We start from the raw sequence: 22,889 nt of genomic DNA, 5'->3' as shown, positions 1-22,889 counted from the left end.
GGTTTGCACACTAATCGGCCTGCAAGAGGGGGTTCCTGGGAAACTTTGGATACAGTAGGATAATCGGCTTGGAAGTGGAAGAGGAGTTGTGTCCCTCAGTCTTCTCTTTGCCTGAACAGTGCCCATCCTCCCATCCAGACACACTCATGCCTGGCAGCAGGTGGAAGAGCAGTCTGCATTTCACATGCGTCCAGGACAACATCATGTTTCCCACTCCTGTTAGGGATGTGGCTCCTCGTAGAACCTTTCAGTAGAGAAAAACACCATGCAGCTTTACCCCTGGTCCTGTTGGATGACTTTTTTTTTCTGTCTCTCTTTTGCTTGTGTTTTTGGCTTTGATGTGATGCTTGGTTGGATTTGCAGAAGCTGCGGCAGACTTCCTTCTCTAGGCAGCCGAAGGGTTATGTGGACCAAGAAGCAGGCTGTAGCGTTTTCCAGCACTCTTTGCATTAGGGTCTGAAACCAGGCAAATGTTGGTTTTCCAGCCTGTGCAGGGTGGACTGAGGAGCTGGTATGACAGTACAAAACCCGTCAATACTTACTTTCTAAGGAAAAAAAGTAAAATCTGCAACGATCATCATCCACTGCTGCAACCCACAAAGTCTCTGTGATGACAGATAACACCAGGGACATGTTCTTCCATTGGGCAGTGCATCTTTGTGCAAGGCAGGAGTGGTCCCTGCTAGCCGCACGGTTGTGTTGAAGACAAGAACATACTTTTTTCCTTTGGGATGATACACGTTTGTGACTTTCTGCAGCAGTACAAACTTGTCATAACTTTTTTTTGCTGTCTGCCTGTTTTCTACTAGCTTCCCAAAGCCCTTTGTGGAGTTTGGGCAATTCTGGTTGCACAGGGCTGACAGGGAAGAACTGCTGTCAAATCTCCACACGTGCACTTTGCTGCAGGTCAGGGCTGACTTTCTTTTTTTGCTGGTGCAGCAGGCATTTTGAGGGTGTTAACAAAACCTGCAATAGGAGAGTGTTGCTGTAAAACATGCCTAACCCATTACTTCAGGAAACCAGTGTTCCAGTGCTTGATGTGATGGGATACGCTACAGTGGAACGTACGCGTCACTCATCCACGCTTGTCCTTTGATGGCACTGTGCAGAAGTGCTGAGTATGGCTGTCTGTACTGGTGCTGCAGCATACAAAGTGCTCTCGGATAACACCCAGCTTTGGTGTTTGTTTTGAGTTTCTCCTTCAGGGTGGGCATCCAACCTAGTCCAGAAGGCTCCTGGCAAGAAAATACTCAGCTAAAGGAACTTTGCAATCAGTTAAACTTTTTCTTTATCAGTCCGGAGCTCCCAGGTTGCCTACGCTCCCAGTGTTCAAATCTTGTTCCGTCAGGGCACCGCCTCCTCACTGCTGCTCTGTCTCTTTGGATCTTATCCACAAGATCATGCTCTGCAGCATCTTTCCTCTGCTGGGAGGGCCTCACTCGGCATGTGGCCACACAGCTTGTGGTGGTTACACTGGAGACTCACTGCTGGGGCTTGCTAGGGAGGCAGGCTGCAGATAAACCCTGCAAAACCTCTAGAGTTAAGAACAGGCTTCTGTTTGAAACAGAGAATTTCCTCATGCCTTTCAGGTCTAGCCCTTACCTTGGATTATCTTTGCATGCATGAAGGTTCTCTGAGATTGTGCTGTTTTTTCTGAACATAGCCCTGCCTCCCCAGAGTGTTTAAACATAGTGAAACCTTAAAGAACTACAGGATATCTCTGGTTCAGGCTGAACTTTTGGTTTTTTGGCTGAGGTTTGAATACGAGGAGCAGTATCGCTTGTAAATGGTCACATCGCCACGCACCCTTTCCACGTTATTAGAGTCTCTAAACAGGAATAACACTGACAAATTTTCCTGCCACAGCTCCAGATCTTCACCAGAGGACTAATACAAAACCCAAGAGCCTTCAGGGAAGACCACGGGGTATTGCATTTTCCTGCTTAGTCCTTGTGTGTGTGTTGTGATCCTTCCTCTTGGGTTGCTACCTCTTCCCTGGCACGTCCATCCAGTAGGAAAAGTCTCTCTGCAACGCTTGGTGGGAAATGAATGGCAACTGAAAGGAAAAACTCCTCGCACGCACCCATTACGGCTGCCAATGTGCTGTGTCAGTAAGTGCCGATGACCTGTGGAAGACGAACATTACTCCACGAGATGGAGGGAGGAGGCAGGAAGGCTGCATATGGTGCAGAGCGTGGCGGCTTGCCACGAGGGGTAGGTGGGGACACCCCGAGGCGCAGTGTGGTTGAGCTCTCACCCACTCAACGGGCAAACAACCAACGCAGCCAGAGGCCAAGTATATCTGCACGCACCCGAAGAGTTGCCAGGCTGGCCTGTGGGTTCTCTACGCTTCTTTTCCCGTTTTGATTAATGCTTGTTAAGATTCGGGTTCACACCTCACCCAGGGATGCGCCCAGCTGGGTGAGCTGTTTCTGCCTCCCGGCAGGGGCGAGGAAGACTCGCTGAACAGGGCTCGTGCAGCCAGGCGCGGGGGCAGAGCCCAGCAAAGGGCACATCACTTCTTCCAGGTGCCATAAAGCTTCTGTCAGCTCTTACCCTGCGCAAAGCCTGAGCAGTTGAACTGACTGCTGGTGGATGATGATTATCCTGGGTCCAAACCTGCCCCAGAGGGTAGGGGGAATGTTTTTCTATTTTTTTTTTTTCCAGGAATGGGAAGAGATGAGCAATTCAGCATTTACTGTTGTCCAGTTGCCTGTTCTAAAGGGGCTCGGAAATACTGTACAGACGGCACAAACTCAGAGGCCTGACCCTGGGGATGGCTGGGCTGCTGACACCCCACTGCCACCAAAAACGTCAATGAGGGGTTATGCAGAAGTGCTGAGCCAGGGGACCCCTCCCTGGGTGTCCCACGCACTCAGCATCTCCCGGGCCAGGACTTGCCAGTGTGTATCTGTATCACGAGGTTGACTAGCCCTTTCAGATGCCTTTTGGTTTTAAGCTTGCTTGTGTTTGCTCACACCTTTACCTGTCTTTCTTATTGAACTACTTTGTTTTTTCACTATTAACCTTTCTTTGATTAAAGTCTGTGGCTTCCAGAAGCACATTTTCCCACATAAAGGATTTATGGCATTTATTTGGCCTCAGAGTAACACAGAATCCCTTGACCAAACTCTGTACTGCCCAAGTCATGTCAGATGGGGGAAATGGCTCCCTGGTTTGCCAAGTGTCGGTGAATGCCTCGGCAGCATGCTTTCCACGTCAGTAACGGAAAAGGAAAAGCTGATCGGACCCATTAGCTTCCCAAGCTGTTGAAGTCCTGTAGACCCCCATGTCCTCTTGCCAAATGATGTTACCTACAGTAAGGCACCACCGCTGCTTAGTTTCTCTGTGTTTCACTTTGTAGGAGAGAGCAGTTGAATTGCAACCACCTTTTTAAGCTCAGCTTGAAAGCTCTTTGCAATGAAAGTCTGACTGTTTGTGTTACTAACAGAGGGTCCACAGCAGCACAGCTGCTCTATTTTTAAAGCATCCTGTTGGAAAACGGTGTGACCAACCAAAGGATTTGGCTCTCGCTCATGGCACCCAATCCAGTGGTGTGTGGTCTGCATTTACCAAGGCAAACCAGGACCATTGCTAGAGCCTCCTGAGACAGGTTGCTTGGAAAATCATGTCGGAAAATAAACCTTGTGGTTGTGTAGGTTTGTGGAAAGCATGCACCTCACCTTCCCTGGGCACTCAGGGGGTCCTCCACAAGAGCTGGCTGGCACAAGGGTTTGGAAACATGGGCCAAGCTCAGCTGCTATAAGTCTCTGGGAGAAAGGTGATGGAAGTCCTGCTAATTTATAGCAACTCCATATTGACTGTGATTTGACTTCTAAAATCGAGGGGGGAGGTGACCCAGTCTGCCCTGAAGTTTTTAATTGCAAGTCTTGTATCTCACACCAAAAGCTCCCCTGCCCAAATGTACGCTCAGCTTGTGGAAGCCACAGACAAAAATCAGCCCTGTCTGTTCTGTCCTGTTAAAATGACCCTTGTGATTTCTCTAGCACCAATCCGCTCGCTGCGAAACTGCACAGCATTATCGCAGATGAAGCATTTGAGTTTTACTGTAGCCAGTGCCACAAACAAATCAACCGCCTCGAGGATCTTTCTGCTCGCCTGAATGATCTTGAAATGAATAGGTAATTGAGCTTATGTGTGGCCATTTCACTGTTGGGAATGATGTTCTGGAGGGGAAGACTCTCCTTGTCTCGCACAGCTTTCCTTTGCTGGTGCGTTGCTTGATTTGTGGTTGTGAAAGGGGATGAATTTCAAACGAGGTGAGCCTCTCCAGGTGGTAAAGGTTGTAATAATGTTATGGAGGGTGAGCAGAAGTTTCCTTTAATCTGAGCCATGGAGGCTGGCAGACAATGAGAGTCTTCCCTTCTGCTCTGGGCAGCCTCTTTGCATGTCCTGCTGAGTGGTGGGTGCTTCTCCACGCTCCGAGCAATGCAGTCCTTGCATTGGGACTTGAAGCCGTAAGCTGATCATGTACAGTATTTCTGTCACCAAGGAAAAGACTGCCAGGTCTTCTGGCCAAAAATGCCCAGTATGGAGGCATGCCGAGTTGCTGGTTCAACCTGGAAGGGTAGGTACAGCCTGTCCTCCCACTGCAGCAGTAATCTGGAAACATCAGCTTGCTCTCTGTGACTTGGGGCCTCTCCTGTAGATGCTTTTGCTTTGCAGCAGTAAAATCTTGTTTCACCCAGCTTCGCCAGCTGCCTGCCCACCTATGTGCCACCACTAGCTGGGTAGACGTGATAGACGCCGGGGCCTTTGGGTAGGAACTGCACGAGTTTTTGACGTAACGTTTGAGGTCTACTAGCCAGCAGCTGGACTTGCTGATTTGACAAGTGGGGAGGGATTCTATTTGTTCATTTTTTCAGACCTGTTTGCAGTCTGTGGAAGGATGGCGGCATTAATGATAATCATTCTTCTCGCATCTGGTGTGCTTTTTCAAGCCCAGTTTTGGTCATGCTTTTGGTCTCTATCTGTCCTCTACAGGGACAGTGTGACATGGGAACTCTCCTGGGCTATATAGCTATGGGAAGACAACTGGAAAACAAATAGGAGCTTGACCTTAAATTTTTTAATGGAAAAAGTATTTCTCTTCCTTTTTCTTTCTTGGGTAAATAGTTGCCTTTGCTGTTGGAGGCCTTGAGGGTCAGTGATGGGTCTCAGGTTATGTAGTTAAGGGGAACACTAGACTTCCCTGGATATGCCAGTAGCCCCACTCCATTTCAGGCTTTCTCCACCAAATTTACCTGCAAAGCTGAACTAACACCTCAGAGCCTTCTATGATGGATGGGGTTTCCAGAGGAAGCTTCCCCGTCCCATGGTGTCACGGTGGGAATTCCATAGATTTTTTATTTAATATGTGCCCTTTGGGCTCAGGACAAGTAGGTATGATTCCTCCATCTGTGTTCAGGGTTTCCTATGCACAAATTTGCTGGAAATTTGTTCCAAGTGCTCCTGCACACTGACCCAAGGCAGGGGGCATTACCCACCCTTTCTGCAGTGAGGACACGAGAGGTGTCCCCATGCAGCATGTAGGATGTGGCAGGACCTGTTTACTCCCAGCATCACCAGCAGCGTGAAGCCCTCAGTGCAAGGGGACAAGTCCTAGACTGCAAGCGAAGAGAGCAGCAGAAACTGGACCAAAATCTGGGCCAAGCAGACTCGCACCGTGCCTGGGAGGCAAAGCCTGAAGACACCCGCTCCAGAGGATGCTAGCAGCTGGGGTGAAGCCCAAGCCGCCATGTAACAGCCTCAGTCTTAAAGGCTGTGGGCGTATATACGGTGTTTTATACTTGGAATAAGGTGGGGAGCCTGGTCCCAGCATTGGGGCACTGCTGCCCAAGCCCACGGCACAGGAAGGCAGGGAAGAAATCCGCAAGGAGCTTGAGATGAGCCAGTTTTGTGAAAGTATATTTTGTTTTGGTGTCCTTGAAGCAGAGGTTGTGTGTCTCATCCCCTCCAGAGACACCCGCAGGTGCCGGCACTGCTTTCCGATAAGCTGTTTGCAGAGAAAAATATTTTTTCTCTCTCCGGTGCTGGGACATACGTGACTCGTTACAATTGCTGGCAAACACGAGGGCCTGACCTCCTCCCCTCAGGCGGGTGCCGAGCGTCCTTGAAGCCTGGCCAGCAGCGGCTTTTGCACTCCTTGGAAATCTGGGGTTTGAGGATGCACTTTTGACACGAGGGCTGGTAACCCTGACAACAGCCCCTGGTTGGTCACTGTTTTTTTTTTAAAAAGAAAATTGTCCTCAGCTATTTTTAATTCCTACTTCTAAGAACTAATGTAATGGTTGCAGCTCTAGGCAGGAATGGACTCCCAGATGATTTTTATTTTTATTTTTTCTTTAAACTGAGCTAAGCATCAGGGAATGCAATTGCTGCTTCTCCGCTCGGGCTAGAGCTGTGTTTACTGCCATCGTTCAGTGATGATTTGGTATCAGTGATGTGTCCCAGTGGCATCTGTTTGACAACAGTGTGTGTTTGGGTGGAAGATGAGGAGTGAGATCCAAGCCCCGCTTGCTTCACTAGCATGCAGCTGCATCAGTCACGACTGAAGGACTGGAAGAAGCATCTTAGCAAGTAGCTGTTTCTGAAAAAGGCTTTTTTTTCCCAGCGGGGAGAGCCTGCAGCCCCATCCCGAGGGGCAGGGGCCGGGTAACGCAGACCTTGGCTGTTAGTACTGTGGGTCACGTTGAGCGTTAGCTAAACCCTGACCGCTGTGGTATGGTGGCAGCTGGTTCGGGCATATACGGAGCTGGGGTGTGTGATCTCCGTCAGTTATCTGTGCAAAGGAGAGCTCGTACCCCTCCCCAGCAATTATAACAGTGCCTGTGCTTAAAATCCAGAACGGGAAATGATTGACAGCTTCTAAAATCTGAGCTGCAAGTAGGCAGCAATTCTCTGGCGATCCAGAGCCTAATAGTGAGAATAATCTTTGTGAGAAGTGCAAACCAGCGTGCAGAAGGATGGAAGTGCCCATTTGGAGGCAGGAGCTGTGCCCTGTCCCCCAGCTGCTGGGCAGGGAGCTCCTGGGGGGGTAGCAGGGGAAGGGAGGGCTCGGGTAATGTGGGGTGCAGGAGACGTAGCTTGGTCTGCCGTCGGCGCCAGGCTGAAGCCCACCAAACTCACCGCTATTATTAGCACTTTCCTCAGGGATCAGCTTTCAGGACAGGGATCAGCCGGTGAGAGGATACCGTTGCTGGAGGTGGTGAGGTTTTCTGTGGCGTTATTCCATTTGGTTTGTTATCACTGCATTGTTAAATGTGAGTGGTTTCCTCGCCTGCCTTTTACTGGGGGTGGCCGGGCTGTGCATGCCGTGTGGGCGCTCCCCTGCCATAGCAAAGGATGTGCCCCAGAGTACTTGCAGTTTCCTGTTTCTCTTGCTCTCCACTGTCAGCTATCCTAACTCTTTCCTGTTTTTTCTTCATTTTGCAGTCCAAATAAAAGACTCTCAAGCAAGAAGGTGGCAAGGTAAGCTTATACTCCTATTACTGCTTGGTGAGAGGGGTGTCTGTACTAGCCGCTGGGCCTGCAGAAGGAAGACTGTCAAAATAAGCTTGCAGTATTGTACTTCTGGGTGTGTTGCATAGTGCTGGGGAAAAGCGGGTTTCATTCTGATATAGTTTGCAATAGCTGTTTTTCTGAAATGGGGTTTTCTCACTCATGCATGCAGCTGGAGACTGGTGCCAACCTGATTTCTTCCAGAACAAAAGTAGGGGTGCTTTTCCCCCTCCATCCTGCCAGTGCCCCAGCAGGGGGGGCATGTGGAGTGGGGAAGGAGTCTCTAGAAGGGCATGTCCCTCTGGACTGCTTGGCTGGGCTGTCTCCTCCCCAGTGTCACCATGGTGGGTGTCTAGAAGACCGGACCAGTCAGTACACCCACTTGGAGGGATTTCTGCAGCACCCCAAAAAAGCCAGCCACCTTAGACAAGTCTCTTGGTTCTGTTTTACTTTGCTCAGTGTAATCCTCAGCACTTGACTTTGCAGGAGCAGCCTTCCCTGCTCGGTCAGGGGCTTTGGGGAGTTCCTGGGGGCTGGCTGCAGGTAACCCCACCCTGGGGTTTAATGCTGCACTGCTTCTGTCCTGCGCGGCCATCTCGCGTGATGCCAGTCGCCTGTTCCTTGTGGGCATTTTTATCCCTGACTCCACAGGAAAAGCTGCAGAGTTTGCTCTGAATCACTGGGGCAGAGGGTCCATCCCTTCTCGATGGCACCTGGTGCTTGTCTTTCCTTCCCCACCTTCACCATCTGTCCTGTTCCCATGTCATCATCATGCTTTTAAGAATATATTGAGGCTCACCTTAACTGTCCTGCCTGCCTCTGCCCTGCTCGGGGGTGAGGGAGATTGCCCTCTGCATTTGTTGGTTTTCTCTTTGCTTGTTTCTGAGCAGAGCAAGGATGCTACAAAGCAATAGGCAGCTCAATTTGGATGGTGCTCGTATCCCTGTGCCCTGGCACTCAGTCTGCTCCCTGCACTGACCCGAGCAGCTTCTGTATGCCTCTCCCTCCCGTGTGCTCTCACACCTTTCCCTTCTCCAATTTTCCTGTGGTCAGCAAGTCTCCCCTGGCACGATTTCCTCTCCTGGCAAGGAAGCAGGTCCTTGATATTACATTTCCTAGTTCCGGTCATCTTAGTTTCTAGATCTTTGTTAAAAACACTGGCAGGAAAGAAGATTGAAGGGAGCAGCCTGTCCCCAGGTTTCCTGTTTTAGGACTAGTTTTTGTCCCATGTCTGGCAGAGCAAATTTAGGGAGGATTTGAATTAAACTTCTGGGAATGGAGATGCCCTCTTTTATGGGGGATCGAGCCTTCCTGGCCCTTTGCATTTGCAAGATGCTTTTCTGAGACTGGAAGTTGTGGGCTTAGGTAAATATTGGTTAATTCAAGAGCAGTCGAGTTTAGTTTGTGATAATGAGAGAGATAACAGGGGTTTGCTGCAAAGTAGAGCCAGATCCTTAAGATCAGCCCAAAGAAAGCTCTTTGTTGCAAATACTGTAATTACTGAATAATACCAAAACATTTGCTTTTAGGAAATTGATTTTATTGTGGTAAGGGCTCTTTCCTGATTTTTGTTACTGGGTTCTGGTTGTGCCAAGAAATCTCAGCTGCTTAGGCCCTGTTGTGCTTGGCATGATTTAAATGACAAATGTGCCTGAGACTTTAGAATCTAAATATATACTCAGGGTGAGGATGCAAAATAAGGCTGGTACTCAGCTGTGGTCTCTTTGGTAAATGCCAGTTACGCTTCATGAATACTTGCATGAGCATATTGCTTAGCAGGGTGAATTTGAGAGCCCACATTAAAAATCCCTAGGAAAAACTGAGGTTCAAAGAGACCTCTGTGGTTTTCTCATTCACCTCCTGCTCAAAGCAGCGCTGGCTTCAAAGGTAGATCAGGCTGCTCATCGTTTGAGTTACAGTGGGAAGGCAGAGTGGTTTTCTCCAGGCAGCATCTGCCTGAGGTTCACAGAGCTGGAATACAACCACCCCTCCCCGTGGCAATAGTGGTTTCTTGTGCCAGGAGACAATGGAGCTGATCTACAGTGATACCACAAGGATTAAGCACAGGTCAGCCCCTCCACGGAGTGTCCTTTAGATAGCCACGAAGCTGTGGACACCAGTGTTGCAAGGCCTTGCTAATGATTAGCTCAGTCTCAGCTGTCGTGGCTGGTGCAGGGAGGTGGGCTGGGGTGTTTCACAACAGTTTGGGGGGTTTTTTTCTCTCCTCCCTCCCCTTACACCCGCTGCCCCCCACTTCTTATTAACCTTATCAGTGGCTAGAGCAGAGTACTCTGTCCTTTGCTGGATAATACACAGCCTTGGTACCTTCATAAAGAAAGTGAAAAGAGTGAGCTCTTATCTCTTCCCATTCCAAAGAGCAAGAACAAATGATCATGGTATGAAGTCCCAGCAGCATGTGTCCACGTGTGCGCTTCCCTGGCAGGGCACGTTCATTGAGGCGGTAAGCAGCCACCCGTTCAGCCCTCAGCAGTGAGCTTCATTGCCCATTGGAGGTTGTGGTGGTGAGAAGGACCTGGCCCATGCCATCTTTTGCTGCAAATCCTGCAGCCCAAGAAGGAGCGGTGCTATTAAATCCCCTTGGAAAGGGAGGTGGCAGCTCAGGAGGGGAGAGAGAGGACTGTATCCTGCAAGAGCAGTTGTCGTCTGAAATTGCCATGTCCTGCAATGTTCGCTCTAATGTTCGTGTTGCTGTGGGTTGGGGTGGTTTGTCTGTGTTATAGACAGTTGCATCAGACAAGCACACTGTCCGTGGGGGTGATGGAGGAGTCTTACCGGGATACGCTGGAGTGTACAGAAGAGGACATCACAGACAAGGTAAGACTGATGCTGTCTACGCTATCCTGGAGCATGTAGTGGCTTGCAATGCTCCGAGATCCCCAGGCAGGAGTTAGGCTGAAGCTTCTCTTACTGCAGAGCTGGCACTGAGTAGCTCAGTGCAGGTGGGACATACGAAGCCCTCCACATCGAGGGGATGGAGAATGAGAGTGCTCTGAGTTGAGTTGCAGAGGTCCTGTGTTGAGTCAGGAGGTGGCACTGGTGCCTTCTCCTGGGGGGTGGAGGTGTGTTGCCATGCTGACAGCTGTTTGCAGGCTGGATTTTCACTTCTGCTTCATGTAATAAGATGTTCTCAAATTCTGCTTTTCGGAGATGAGCAGTCGCCTGATGTGAAACAAGGACTTCCGTTCCTTGGCACGCTCTTGCTGCTGCTGCTCATGCCGTCAGGATATAAAGCTGATTTTTTGCTGGTCCTGTTGGGTTTTGCTGGGGTGTTACGAGAAAAGGATTATAGGACAAAATGGGAGCTTGGCAGGAGCACAAGAAAGCTTTTGTTTGAGCATCCCCAGCTAAAATAGCTAAGGGAAAGAAGGAAAGTTAGACAGGTGAGTTGTGGCTTGTGCAAATGTCTGCTGCAGTCCCAAAACTCCTTGAAAATGACTTTTTAATTCTGGAATCACGATTAGAGAGCTGCATGGAGCAGCATGTGGAAGAGAAATACATATGTGTGTGGCTGCACTCAGATATAATTATAATGCATAGAAAACCTTTAAAAAAAGAATGAAAAAACAACATTTTTCCAAGTCTGAAAGTTGAATAAAACACTGGCATTCCTTAAGGCATCTGGCTTGGGAAACCATGTGTGTATTTCTGGAAAAGGCCTTGTGTCTCTGCGTGTTTCTTTTTTTAATACACTTGTATGTCACTTGCCCTTCTCCCCAGAGCAATGATTTGGGTTTTGCAGACATGCTCCTAATTGCCTGCCTTTCCTGATTGTTCTTGTATGGGTATAAATGGGATTTTTGGGACCACAAACTCTGTCCTCCTGTGGTTCCCCACCCACCCACACTCCTACTTGGGTGGGAAGTAGAGGGGTACCCCCAGCCCCCTTTGCTCTTCAAAGTTGTCCACTATTTAGGGAAAGTGAATGAAAATGCAAATACAGCTGAAATGAGCCCCTCATAGGTACAGGGAGAAAATACTCATCTCTGATCCTTTCCCACCAACTAGCATTGTTTCCTCTTATGTGACTTTATTTACATATAGCTGTGAACTCAAGGTCTTTCAGTCCCGTTTCAGGCAGCAGGTGCTTATCCCCAGCCTCAGGTCTGCACTTGGATGCAGCAGAGCTCTGGTGATCCAACTGGGGTCTTTCCCTCTGCGCCTCCATGTAGGACATTATCATGAAGGGTGTGAAGAAAGGAAAGAGTGAAGCATTTGGCTCTGTATTGGTACATGGGAGACGTCAAAACCAGGGTGTAAAAGGATGTTTTAAAAGGATGCTTTAAATTGAGGCATGGCTACCTGATTCCAGTGGCAACCATCTATTTTTAAGTAGCTCGCCCAGGAGGAAGCCCTAGTGATGGCTCCTGCAGCTCAGGCTGCCTTGTGTGGTGAAGAGCAGGACACAGGTAATGCCAGGAGCTGCATCAGGGTGACCGGCTCTGAATCAGTGCAACAAACTGAGGCAGCCTCAAAGCAAGCAGGGAGCACCTGCATGGTATGCTGGAGGTGGTGGGAGTTGCTCTGGCACTTGGTGCCACTTTGCCAGTGGGTTTAAGCACGGGCAGCTGATCCTCCCCTCTCGTGTTGCACAGGTGGTCTTTCTGGAGAAGCGGGTGACGGAGCTGGAGAAGGACACAGCTGCTAATGGCGAGCAGCACAGCCGCCTCAAGCAGGAAAACCTGCAGCTCGTGCACAGGTAAGGGAGCCGGGCTTGTGCCATGGCCAAAATGAAGCTTAGCATCGCCTGTAATGCCTTTTCCCCCTCCATGTACTGCAGCAGCCCATGCCTTCCCCGTGGCCTAGCTGCCTGCCTGCCGGCAGGCAGGACTGTCAGAGCATGTGGGGAAAGGAGACAGCAGGAGAGGAGGGAGATAGAAAATAGCAGGAAAGCTTCACAGCTCTGCACTTGACAATTCAATCCTGCCCTGGCAGAGGGCAGCTGTGGTTAAATCTAGCTAGGATTCAGGCTGCCTTCTCTGAATGAGGGCCATGTGTGGGATCGCAGCATCCTGCACACACTTTTCTGGGTCTCTGGCAAATTCCCAGGAGTGCAGGAAATGGCTTGCAGCTCAGCCAGGACAAATGGCAAATACCTCCTTCGCCACATTCTGCTCAGATATAGCAGAAGTAGCAGAAGTAGCTATAAAACTGCTTTTTAGATCTTTTTTTTAATATCTTTTTTTATGTGCTTCCCTGCTCCACATGTCCATCCTGAAAGGTCTCTGTGGAGCTCTGGAGCTCCAGGGGTTGACTCAGAGGACTGCAGGGGGGTCATGCTTCTTGGAAAGCTTCCCATTCAGGGAGGAGATATATGCTTCATACTTGCTCTATATGGACTCTTTCTGGCCCTTATTTCACCCATTAGGTCTGGGTGGAAGGTACAGTAGGGTCCCTACTACCCATGTCTACCCTCCCCACAGCCAGCCTTGATCCTGTTGCTTTTGGATCCTGGCTGGGGTGTAGCCCTTTGGATCTCATTTGATGTAATCGCTGTCTTTACTAATCTGGCAGGCTTCTCTCTTCCAGCAGTGTATTTACCCTCAGCAGATAAACCCAGCAGGAGTTTATCTATAGGGCTGTAAGACTGTTAAGTAACAATCGTGTCAGGGAACTGAGCGATTCAAACAAAGGTTTCTCTAAGCCCTGATAAACTTTGCAGCGAGGGAAATGTTTTCACTTTAGCGCCTTGGCCCAGAAGTGTCAGTCAGCTTTCAATCAAGTAAAGCCCAGAGTGTACTCTTTGCTGGTTGAAGAATAGGTTCATCTGGCAAAAGCCTTCCCCACCTGCCTATGCAAAACTATTGCATAAACTCCAGCACACCAGCCTCCTAGCAAAACTCGGCTCTTGGACCGCTGCTGGGGTTGGATGATTTACTGCAGCGCAGCGACATGGGCTACCTCTGACTGCTCCAGAGGGCAGGTAGGCGTGCTGGCAAATACCTCTGCCCTGCCTGAACAAACACGGCCACTGCCTGCACTGTCACAGTCTCAGGACCACGTGTAAATTGCTGTTATGCTGGCACATGGAGAAGGTTGACCTGTAGATCCCATATTTTTTTGCTGGGGACGTGAGAGAGTGAAAAGGAGGAGGATTGGGGCTGTTGTCTCATTGCCCAAAGAAGAGAAGACTACTTCAGGGCAGAGTAAAGGAGCCCAATATGCTAGAAACGGCTGAAAGAGAATTTCTCTGCCATGGCTGCTACAGGTGAAACCACAACCCTGGGATTTACAGTTGGATTTGATGATCTTAAAGGTCTCATCCAACCTAAATGATTTGATGATTCTATGAGATTCTGATTAAGTAGCTTGTTCTGAGTGATGTTGTGACTGTGACCCACAGGCCAGGGGTTAGAAAATGATCACTGTCCTTTCACCTTCACCTCGCGCCCTTGTTGGCCGCCTCCTTAAAAAGGGTTTTGATGCACCCTGGAGACTTAAAACTAGACAGAGGCCATACCAGCATGTACCACCTGGCTTATTTTATTTCACTGTCATGTGGGTCAGCAGTAGTGTCCTTGAGGGTTTCATGGACCATGTTGCTTTCCCACTGCATCTGCTGGGATGAAGTGAAGCCCTCATACACCTGCTGCTTGAGATGGCGATAAGTGTACTTTCTCTGAAAGCTCGCTCTATTTTACAGTCTGCTTCTCCCAGCTCTCCTGTGCAGTGGGAGGAAGGCTGGGAAGAGGGTCTGATCCATCCCTTGGGATGGCAGCGTGCTGGGGGTGAGCCACCAGGAAGGGTTAATCCTCTCTCTCCTCTCCGCAGAGCAAATGCTCTTGAGGAACAGCTGAAGGAGCAGGAGCTGAGAGCTGACCAAACACTCCTGGAGGAGATCAAGAAGCAGAGGGAGCTGCTGAGCAAAATGGAGAGGGAGAAGAGCATTGAGATTGAGAACCTACAGGCCAGGTGGGGCTGCGGCAGGGCTGGGTGGTGGCAGGTCTCCTGGATCCACATGTATACACTGGAATATGTGTACAGGTTGCCACTTTGCAACTGCAGCCTTTGGGGAGACAAAGTGCAGTAGACAGCAAGTTTAACTTGGTTGAAGGTGTAACTAAAGTCATTATAAACCCTGAGTTTTGGGTACTTCTCCTACCATCATTCCAAAATCAAGCTCCTCTGTAAACGTAGCCTCAGACTCTTTATTTGAATTTCCCTGATGCAGTTTAAATTTAGCTCACATTCTCTATCCATGCGCCTGCCCCACAGTGTGTGAATGAAGAGGTGGTTTGTTCGTGCTTGTTCCCATGAATGACCCATGGAAGTATGTTTGATGCTCACATGTTTTCCACCTTCACGGAAACAAGCAAATATGTGGGAAGGAAGAGTTTTCCAAAAGGCGATATCCCGGATGGGATGCTTCATGCCACCTTGTTGGCTTCCAAAGAAAAAAGTGGTGTAGGAGAAGTTTCATTTATTTGACAGGGTTTTTTCTGCTTTTCCAGAATGCGTTTTCTATTGTTCAATCCTTGCAGTAAATGAAAGATGAAGGCAGTGGGGATTTTTACCAGGCTTGTAGTAGGACAGTTACCATGACAAATTGATGTTACTTTGCCTGGAGGATGCAAAGCTAAAGCCCTCTCTGAACCCCTGCTCTGACTCTGCCCAGGCAATTTGTCTGCTTTTTGGTGCCTAGTGTTGAGGCTTGCCCATGGACTGATGAAGCCCTTGGCCTAAAGAATAATGTTGCAGCTGGTTGAGAAGGGCATGGCACCGGACAGCAGACTTGCCAGAAATCATGTGGATTCCTCACTTTTTCCCCTGGGAGTAGAAATAATGGAAGTCTTTGGGTTTGCTTTGAAAAGATAAATCCCTGCTGGCTTGCCCTCAGCAGGTCCTGGTTTAATATTCCTAGTGATGTTTCAACCAAGTCTCCTACACTTGGGATGCTTGGGTGAGTTTCTTACACATCTCTTTACTTTTGCAGGCTGCAGCAACTGGATGATGAGAACAGCGAGCTGAGATCCTGTGTCCCTTGTTTAAAAGCTAACATTGAAAGACTTGAGGAGGTGAGGACCGTGTGTGCTTGGGGTGCCTAAGCCGGAGTTGTGTTTCTGGGTTCCCATGTGCTGCCTTACATGGCTGAGGCTGAAATTCTCATTTACATGAAAGGTCTATGTGAGATCCGTTTAATGTAACGAACAAATCAGCTGCTTCTGCCTTCCAGTCCCCGCAGACCTCGCCTCGGACCAGAACTATCCCATACCGCAATCTGTGCAGGTTCCCAGTGTTTGGCTTGGAAGCTGGGATTAACAAACCCCTAATAAATCTCTCTGTGACAGTGCAGCCTGTGTGGAGCCGCAGCATGCAGCGGTGGCAGCCCTGTCCTGGCTGCTTAGGAGGGGACTCGTGCCCTCTGGTGGAAGCTTGTCCCCATCCCTGCGGCCGCAGCCCGCAGCGGGACAGTCTGCTGCAAGGGAGGAAGAGGAGCAGGCGTGCTTCATCTCTGCATCCTGCCCGGGCAGATACACCCTCGCTGGCATTTGCGAGTTGAGTCTTCACAATGCTGTGTTATCTCCCAGATAGCTCTTCTCGCCCTGCTCAGGATTCAAGGCCGTGCAGTTGCTGACAGGGCCGGGGTGGGAGGCTCGTCGAGGCGCCACAGTCTCCATGAGATGGACAAGATCCTCATTTTTTTGAGAGAATGTGGGTTACAGATGTGATATCTGGTACAAAGGCTGTGTTTTGTTTCCGTTCGAGCTTGTGGCAGATGTAAGATGAAAATTTAAGTGAATTCAAACCTCTCTGCCTAGCTGAAGGCCCTCAAGTGTTTCATCCACTTGCAGTCTTTGGGCCTGCAGGAGAGCACTGCGGCTCTATCTTTACCTGATGTGGCCACGATGAAGTGGTCTTTGTCTGCCAAGACCTTATAAGCACAGTGCATTGAGGCTGGGGATAGGAAAACTACTGTGGGTCTGAGGATGAATTTCCTGCCTAGGTGTGTTCAGCCACACAAAGTTGGTTTTGATCCTTAATCTCTCTGCAGAGCAGTACTGTTTTTCTCCACAGTTAACGGGATTAAGGAGGAGTGAGAGGTGCAATTGCTGCCCCTCCCTGCTGAGGAGAGAAGCCCTGCTGATGAACTGCTGTCTTGTCTGTTGTCTGAAATCAGGATTTTGTTGTCAGCATTGCGTTTCCTGCTGGTGTGGTGCTTTTGGTGCTCTGCTCCACAGAGCAGGACACCCCAGACCCAGCAGCTGGAGCTTCCCCTCAGAGCTGCTCCTTACCTCTTCATGGCATGGGCCATCCAGCACCAGCATTGGCTGGGGTCTTGTGGCTTTTTTGGCTTTCTGAAAGCCAAAACCTTCCTCATGGTGAGAGCCAGGCTGGAAGCTGTGAGCCTGGGGAGGAGGTGAAGTAGTCATAGGCAGAAGGGTGCTGCTGTACAGGGAAGTGTCCTGCACAGGGCTGTTGTCACCAAGTGACAAGCTTTACCTGCTATCTCAAATGTTCCGCCAAAGCTTTGAGTACAGGAAGGGGACAAAGCAGGAGAGCTGAGCTGTATGTTTCACATCCTGGCTTGAACTGGTCATGTTCCTTCTTGGGTCAGTCTTCAGTTAAATTCTTTCATATCTGAAACCGAGAATGAGCATCCCTAGAGTGGCTTAAGATCTTGGATTCATGGCTTTTCTGAAATTCAGACCTAAGGAGCGTTATGATTTTAATGTCTCTTCTTGACCTGTAGTCCCTGTGCTGGCCCCAGTCCCACCCAAGCCATGTTCCATGCCAGGATCATGCTGCCCAGAAAGCTGCACAAATGTGGGTATTTGCCTGTGTGCATTTATTCTTGAGTTATCTCTTATTACCTCTCTCTTAGCAGTGCTATTTTGGTGTGTGGCTCTTCTTGCTGCTGCCAAAGCACTCGGGCTCTGAAGCCTTCAGACAGCAAATGAAATCCCAGCAGGCAGAGCATCCGAATGCGTCAGTGAGAAGAGCCTTCCCTGCGGTGCTCAGCATGCGCCGTGTCCTTGAGCAAGTGGGAAGAGCCCTGGCAGCACTGAAAGAAGACAGGCCCTGTGACTCTCCCCTTTCGTGTCGTTACAGGAGAAGCAGAAGCTGCTGGATGAGATTGAAGACCTCACTGTGCAGCTCACAGAGGAGCAGGAGAAAAAGAGGAAGATGGGGGACAGGCTGAGCCAGGAGAGGCACCAGTTTCAGAAGGAGAAGGAGTCGACGCAGGAGGTAAGTAGAGCCGGGGCTGCCTGCCACAGCCCTGTCCTGCTAGTCCCCGAAATTAGGGCTATGTGGGGAAGATGGCCTTGGCAGCCTCTCCAGAAATAGGTATAACTGGAGCATTTGGTCCTGCCTGGGCAGAGAAAGGTAGTACAGCAGCTTAACTATGTAACATCTGTTGCTTTTGCCTGCATCTGCAAACCCAGTGGGGTCATGCCACCCTGGCCTGTTCCCGTGGGGCCCGTTTCTCTTCTGCATCAAAGGAGCGGTGGCAGAAGCACTGTGACAATGGCACGTGGTGTCAGCAGGCGTTAGCATGCAGGAGGAGAGGGGTGCGAGGCTGCTTGAGTGAGAGCTGCCAGCTTCTGCGTGCTCGGGGGCAGAAACATGGTCTGTCTCTGGCATCTTCCAGGTGTCTGTAGTTGGTAATTCCAGCCGGAGGCTCAAGCTGGGCTTGCTGTTGTGGTAGGAAAGGAGCTTTGGGCCTCAAAGTGGAAATTATTATCATTGTGATTCTGAGAGCACTTGGGTGAGACAGGGATTCACAGTGCTGTGGCAGGAGGGAGCTGCCCAAGCAGGTGCCTGCATTGCTGCGGGGGGGCTGTCTGCTATTGCAGACCCAGAACCAGTGGCTTTGGTGCTCCAGCAAAGTCCTTCCAGGGCTGCTCTCATGTATTTAAGTAGCTCCCCCTCTCCTGTTTGCTAGAGGCATGGGGGAGGAAGGGGAAACTGTGTGCCCCCCAAGAAAGGATCTGTTAATTCTGCTGCAGCAATTGATGGGATTGCTCCCAGGTGGGGGACAGCCCATCTGTCACACCAGCCATGACCAGTGCGAGCTACTGGACTTGCAGGGGATGGGGTGCTCAGTTGTGCTCTTCCCTTGTGCTGTAGCTCATTGAGGACCTCAGGAAACAGCTCGAGCACTTGCAACTCTTCAAACTGGAAGCTGAGCAGCGAAGAGGCAGGAGCAGCAGCATGGGGCTCCAGGAGTACAACAGCAGGACGCGAGAGACGGAGCTGGAGCAAGAGATCAAGCAGCTCAAGCAGGTATGCAGGGCTGGGCAGGGAGGGAAGCATCTTGGCTGCTCAGTCTGCAAAAGGGGATGATGATTCCCTGACACCGTGGAGTGGTCAGTGGAGGCCCAGGGGCTGCCTCCTGAGGAGCTGACTGTGGATCTGGCAGCCCCCTGCTTGCTTGCTCTCCTGTCCTGGGATGGGAGAAGTTGGCTCCTTCTTCTGAAGGACAGCATGTGTACACTCAAGAGCCCTCTTCTCTGATGTGTCCCCTGGATCTCCCCAGCATATCCCATGTTTCCAGAGGTTCTCCAGGCTCTGCCGAGACTGAGGCAGGAGACCATGCACTGTTCCCTGCACTGTGTGAGCCGCTGGTTAGGACAAAAGCCCCCGCCTTCCCCAGCCGGATCTGCTTTGAGGGTACCATGTGCTTCAGCAGCATCTGGTTTGTTTGTTGTGAACAGGATAACAGGAACCTGAAGGAGCAGAACGATGAACTGAACGGACAGATCATTAACTTGAGCATCCAGGGAGCCAAGAACCTCTTCTCAGCCTCCTTCTCTGAATCCCTGGCAGCGGAGATCAGCTCGGTCTCCAGAGACGAGGTATGTACCACGGGGTACTGCTTACCTCAAACTGCATCTTCCCAGGGTGGCTGGTACATCTCCTCTCCTCTCAGCCAGCCGAGGGCTTGGGAGGAGCTGATGTGGCCCTGTCTGTGTGTTTTGGATTTGTGTGGTAGGGCTTAAGCCATACCACTGTGGTACAGCTCACTCCCAAAATTCCCTTGAAAGCTGTTATGAGCAAAGAAATACCCATGCAACTATTTGAAGAACTTGCAGGACTTACCCTGCCCACCAGCCCTCCTTCCTGGGAATAGGGGAAGCTGTTCCCTTCCAATTTGCTGATACTGGCAGCTCTGCTTTGCCTGCCCTGTGACAGCCTTCCTCTTCCTGGGACAGACCAGCCAACATGGGGTGTGTCTGTCTGTAGCTGTCTTAAAACCCCAGGGAGCTGGGACGTCTATCTACCCTGGAGATCTTGGTTTCTCTGGCACATCTTCTCCCTGCTCCGTGGCTGTACCCGAGATACTGGTGTGCAAGCCCACGTAAGCGTCAGAATTAAATCTCTCGGACCCAAAGAAGTGGGGAAACACACTTGGATGTTTTGGGGGTCAAAGGGAGATGTGATGCTCCCTGCTTTCTCCAGGGTCCCATCTGGCTGAGAACTTGAGGAAGGACAGGAGTGAGCAGATGCAGCAGCTGAGGGCATTTTCCCTGGCCACTTACACGTGGCCAGGAATATCCCAGACCAGAGTGAAGAAGGGGGAAACCTCTGTGGGTGCACAGAGCCATGAGAAGCCCTGCTTCTGTCCCTGGGCAGCGGCAGGCAGTGACCGCTCACTTACTTTTTCCCTCCCTTGCAGCTCATGGAAGCAATTCAAAAGCAAGAGGAGATCAACTTCCGCCTGCAGGATTACATCGACAGGATTATTGTGGCCATCATGGAGACGAACCCCTCCATCCTGGAAGTTAAGTAAGGGCGGCCGAGAGCCGCCGGCCGTGCGCTCGTCGATGGGTGTGGATTTGGTGCTCTGAGAGGATAAAGAGGGACTGGAAACGTCTTTGCTCTTGATGAAGGCACAAGGAAGCATCGCGTCAGGTCGGTGGGTGAATTAGCCAGCGGACCAGGGGAAAAGAAAACCAGCAGCAAGGCTTTATTGTCTGACTCTGTTATTTTGAAACCCTTCTGGTTTTGAGGGGTGAAAGGGAACCTGGAAAAGAAACACAGGCAACGGACAGCTGGAGGAAGCTACCCGTGAAGCTGGGAACTGTCCTGACAGCGGCGTCAGACCCTCTGGCACGCAGTGTGCAAACAGGAGCTTGCCACCGCGAGGGCTGTAAGGAGAGGGTTTCTCTGAACTGCGGGATAATGGGATGGAGAAGGAAGCAGTGGCGCTGATGTTTTCCCTTGCTGCCCTGTCCAGCCCAAGTATCTGCTTTGCCAAAGTGTCCCTGACACACTCACTGAGGCAGATCTGGGAAAGAGGGAAACATGTCCCGGACTTGTAGAGGTTGGTTTGGGTTTTGTTTTTGTTTTGTTTTATTTTTTTTGATTAACTTAATGCAAATGTCCTCATTCAGCTGGCGCAGTTAATCCTTGCCCTGCCGCTTCTGCTCGGGAAGGGGTTGCGTGCAGAGAGCTAGCTGGCTCCTCTCTCGCTCGCCGGTGGCAGAAAGAGGCAGGGGAGCAGCCGTTTTTGGGACAGGGCGTAAGCGCACTTTGTCACCTGCCTCCTTATTTATTTTTGCTGTCCGTGGCTCACTACCGTCGGCATGCCTTGGCGTTCACGGCTCTGCTGCCCTCCTCCCCGCTCCCAGCTCTTCTGCCGGCTGCCACAGGGTCTGCAGGTGTCTGTTGAGCTGGGCTGGCTCTGGGAGGAGAGGTCCCCTTGGCCCCAGCTGCAGACACATGGGTGCTGTCTGTCCAGCCTGCAGGGACTGGGGGAAAAGCTGTGACTCTTCAACTTGCACTGGAGGCTGGTCCTGGCCGCCTCTCCCTGTCCCGGCTTGGCTTGCCTGGCCCAGGACGGGGACACGCAGCGGCCGAGGGCGGTTGGGGAGCTGCAGCGGAGAGGGCTGAGCTCTCTGCGTTGCCTCCTGAGGTCCCTGGCCTGGGGACAGTGGCCTGTGCCATTCCCACCCGGAGCAGTGCTCTGCTGGTGATAGCTGCAGTCCTGGAGGGAGAGCCTGCTCCAGCCGCCTTTCCCTGCTGTTTCCCTGCGCTGTGGCAGGGTATGGGGCAGCTGCTCTCATTTCTCAGCCCCCGGCATCAGCCTGGGCTGAAATCTCTATGCCGTTGGTGAGAGGAGACCAGAGAATACAACAGCAGCTCCCTGGGAAACAAAAGCCATGTTTACATCAGACAGCTTTTGGCTTGCTGGCACAAGCGGCCGTGGCGTAGCGTGACCCCAGGGAGCAGCCACTTTAACCGACCTGCTCCTCTCCGGCTCCCGGTAGGAGACAGCCAGTGGACTCCCAAGGATCCGGCTTCATTTAGTACATCGGGCCCCAAAAAGTGGTTCTTTTTCCTGCTTGTCAGGTTTTAGAAATGCCAGAGTGGCCTGAAAACAGAAGCCACAGCGATCCCTTGGCCACCGGCGAGGGGGTGCCTGCTCCTCCCAAAACGCTTCCACGCACACGGCACCTCTCTCTTCCCACGCTGGTGCGTGGCAGAGCAGCCTGCTCTCCGTTTTGTCCCTGGAGGGTGCTGCTGGCCAGGAGAGGTGGCAGCTGCCGCAGCCTTAGTCCCTCCTGGGGGGTCCCCGGTGGCTTGCGGGTCCCCGGTGGCTTGCGGGTCCCCGGTGGCTTGCGGGTCCCCTGCGCTGCCGGCCCTGGGGCCGATACCCGGAGCCAGCCGAGCTGCCGCTGCCATGACCCTCCCTCTTCCACCCTCTCTTCCACATCGCCTCTGGGTGCTCGACTCCCCCCGCCATGGCCTTGTGCAGCGGGGTGGGGGCGAACCCCAAAAACCTTGGGCGAGGGGGGCACCCAGCGGTCCCGCACCCCCTCCTGTACACCCAGCCCTCCCCGGCATCCACTCCCCTCCCTGCCCCGAGTCCGCGGGAAGAAGCCACGTAATGTACATTTCCAGAGAAGCTTTGGGTGTAAATCAGTGTATACTTGGAGAGGGAAAATTTTTCTATCTTGTAGAGTAGGTATTTTTATAGAATGAAGGTTGATCATTTTTTTAATACTTTAAAGAAGAGAGAAATGTATCTGTGTATACACAAAAGCATATATATATATATGTATAAATATATAAATATCGGAGATCTGCCTTTCTCGACTTGGGATCACGGATCCTCAGTTCAAACAATCGTCTTTTTTCCTGTCGCTCACAAAGAGGTACTGTAACTGTAAATAAGCACCGGGAAAAAGTTTTAAGCAAACAAAGCACTGACTTGCACATTCACCATGCTTTAAAGTCCCTATGAAAAAAAACAAACAAACAAAAAAACAAACAAAAACTGTACTTCCCAAAAATGTTCCTCTTTCCCTACCGGTATGTGAAGGAAGTCCCCAAAAAAGAGGCAAAAACAGTATTGTCTTAAATGATGTATCAATTCTTGTCAGATTAAAAGCTGTTACTATTCC

The 22,889-nt window shown here is 50.9% G+C and overlaps 1 protein-coding gene across 3 annotated transcripts in view; it reads left to right on the top strand.

Annotated features, from left to right (window-relative positions):
- The window catches only part of RAB11FIP3 (RAB11 family interacting protein 3), an 80,585-nt gene extending 57,696 nt beyond the window's left edge, over positions 1 to 22,889 (top strand). For 2 of the 3 annotated variants that reach the window (XM_075059324.1, XM_075059327.1), the window contains 10 exons: positions 4,008 to 4,142; positions 7,456 to 7,491; positions 10,263 to 10,356; positions 12,135 to 12,238; positions 14,311 to 14,451; positions 15,473 to 15,554; positions 17,590 to 17,727; positions 18,610 to 18,765; positions 19,197 to 19,337; positions 20,159 to 22,889. In XM_075059324.1, coding sequence (XP_074915425.1) covers positions 4,008 to 4,142; positions 7,456 to 7,491; positions 10,263 to 10,356; positions 12,135 to 12,238; positions 14,311 to 14,451; positions 15,473 to 15,554; positions 17,590 to 17,727; positions 18,610 to 18,765; positions 19,197 to 19,337; positions 20,159 to 20,272 — 1,141 coding nt within the window. In that variant the 3' untranslated portion in view covers positions 20,273 to 22,889. The remainder of the gene's footprint in view (positions 1 to 4,007; positions 4,143 to 7,455; positions 7,492 to 10,262; positions 10,357 to 12,134; positions 12,239 to 14,310; positions 14,452 to 15,472; positions 15,555 to 17,589; positions 17,728 to 18,609; positions 18,766 to 19,196; positions 19,338 to 20,158) is intronic. The other variant, XM_075059326.1, reaches the window with a different exon arrangement.

Source organism: Buteo buteo, chromosome 29 (assembly GCF_964188355.1).
Source record: "Buteo buteo chromosome 29, bButBut1.hap1.1, whole genome shotgun sequence".
NCBI classification, from domain to species: Eukaryota; Metazoa; Chordata; class Aves; order Accipitriformes; family Accipitridae; genus Buteo; species Buteo buteo.
Note: the sequence above shows the minus strand (reverse complement) of the source record. Positions and strands in the feature narration are given on the sequence as shown.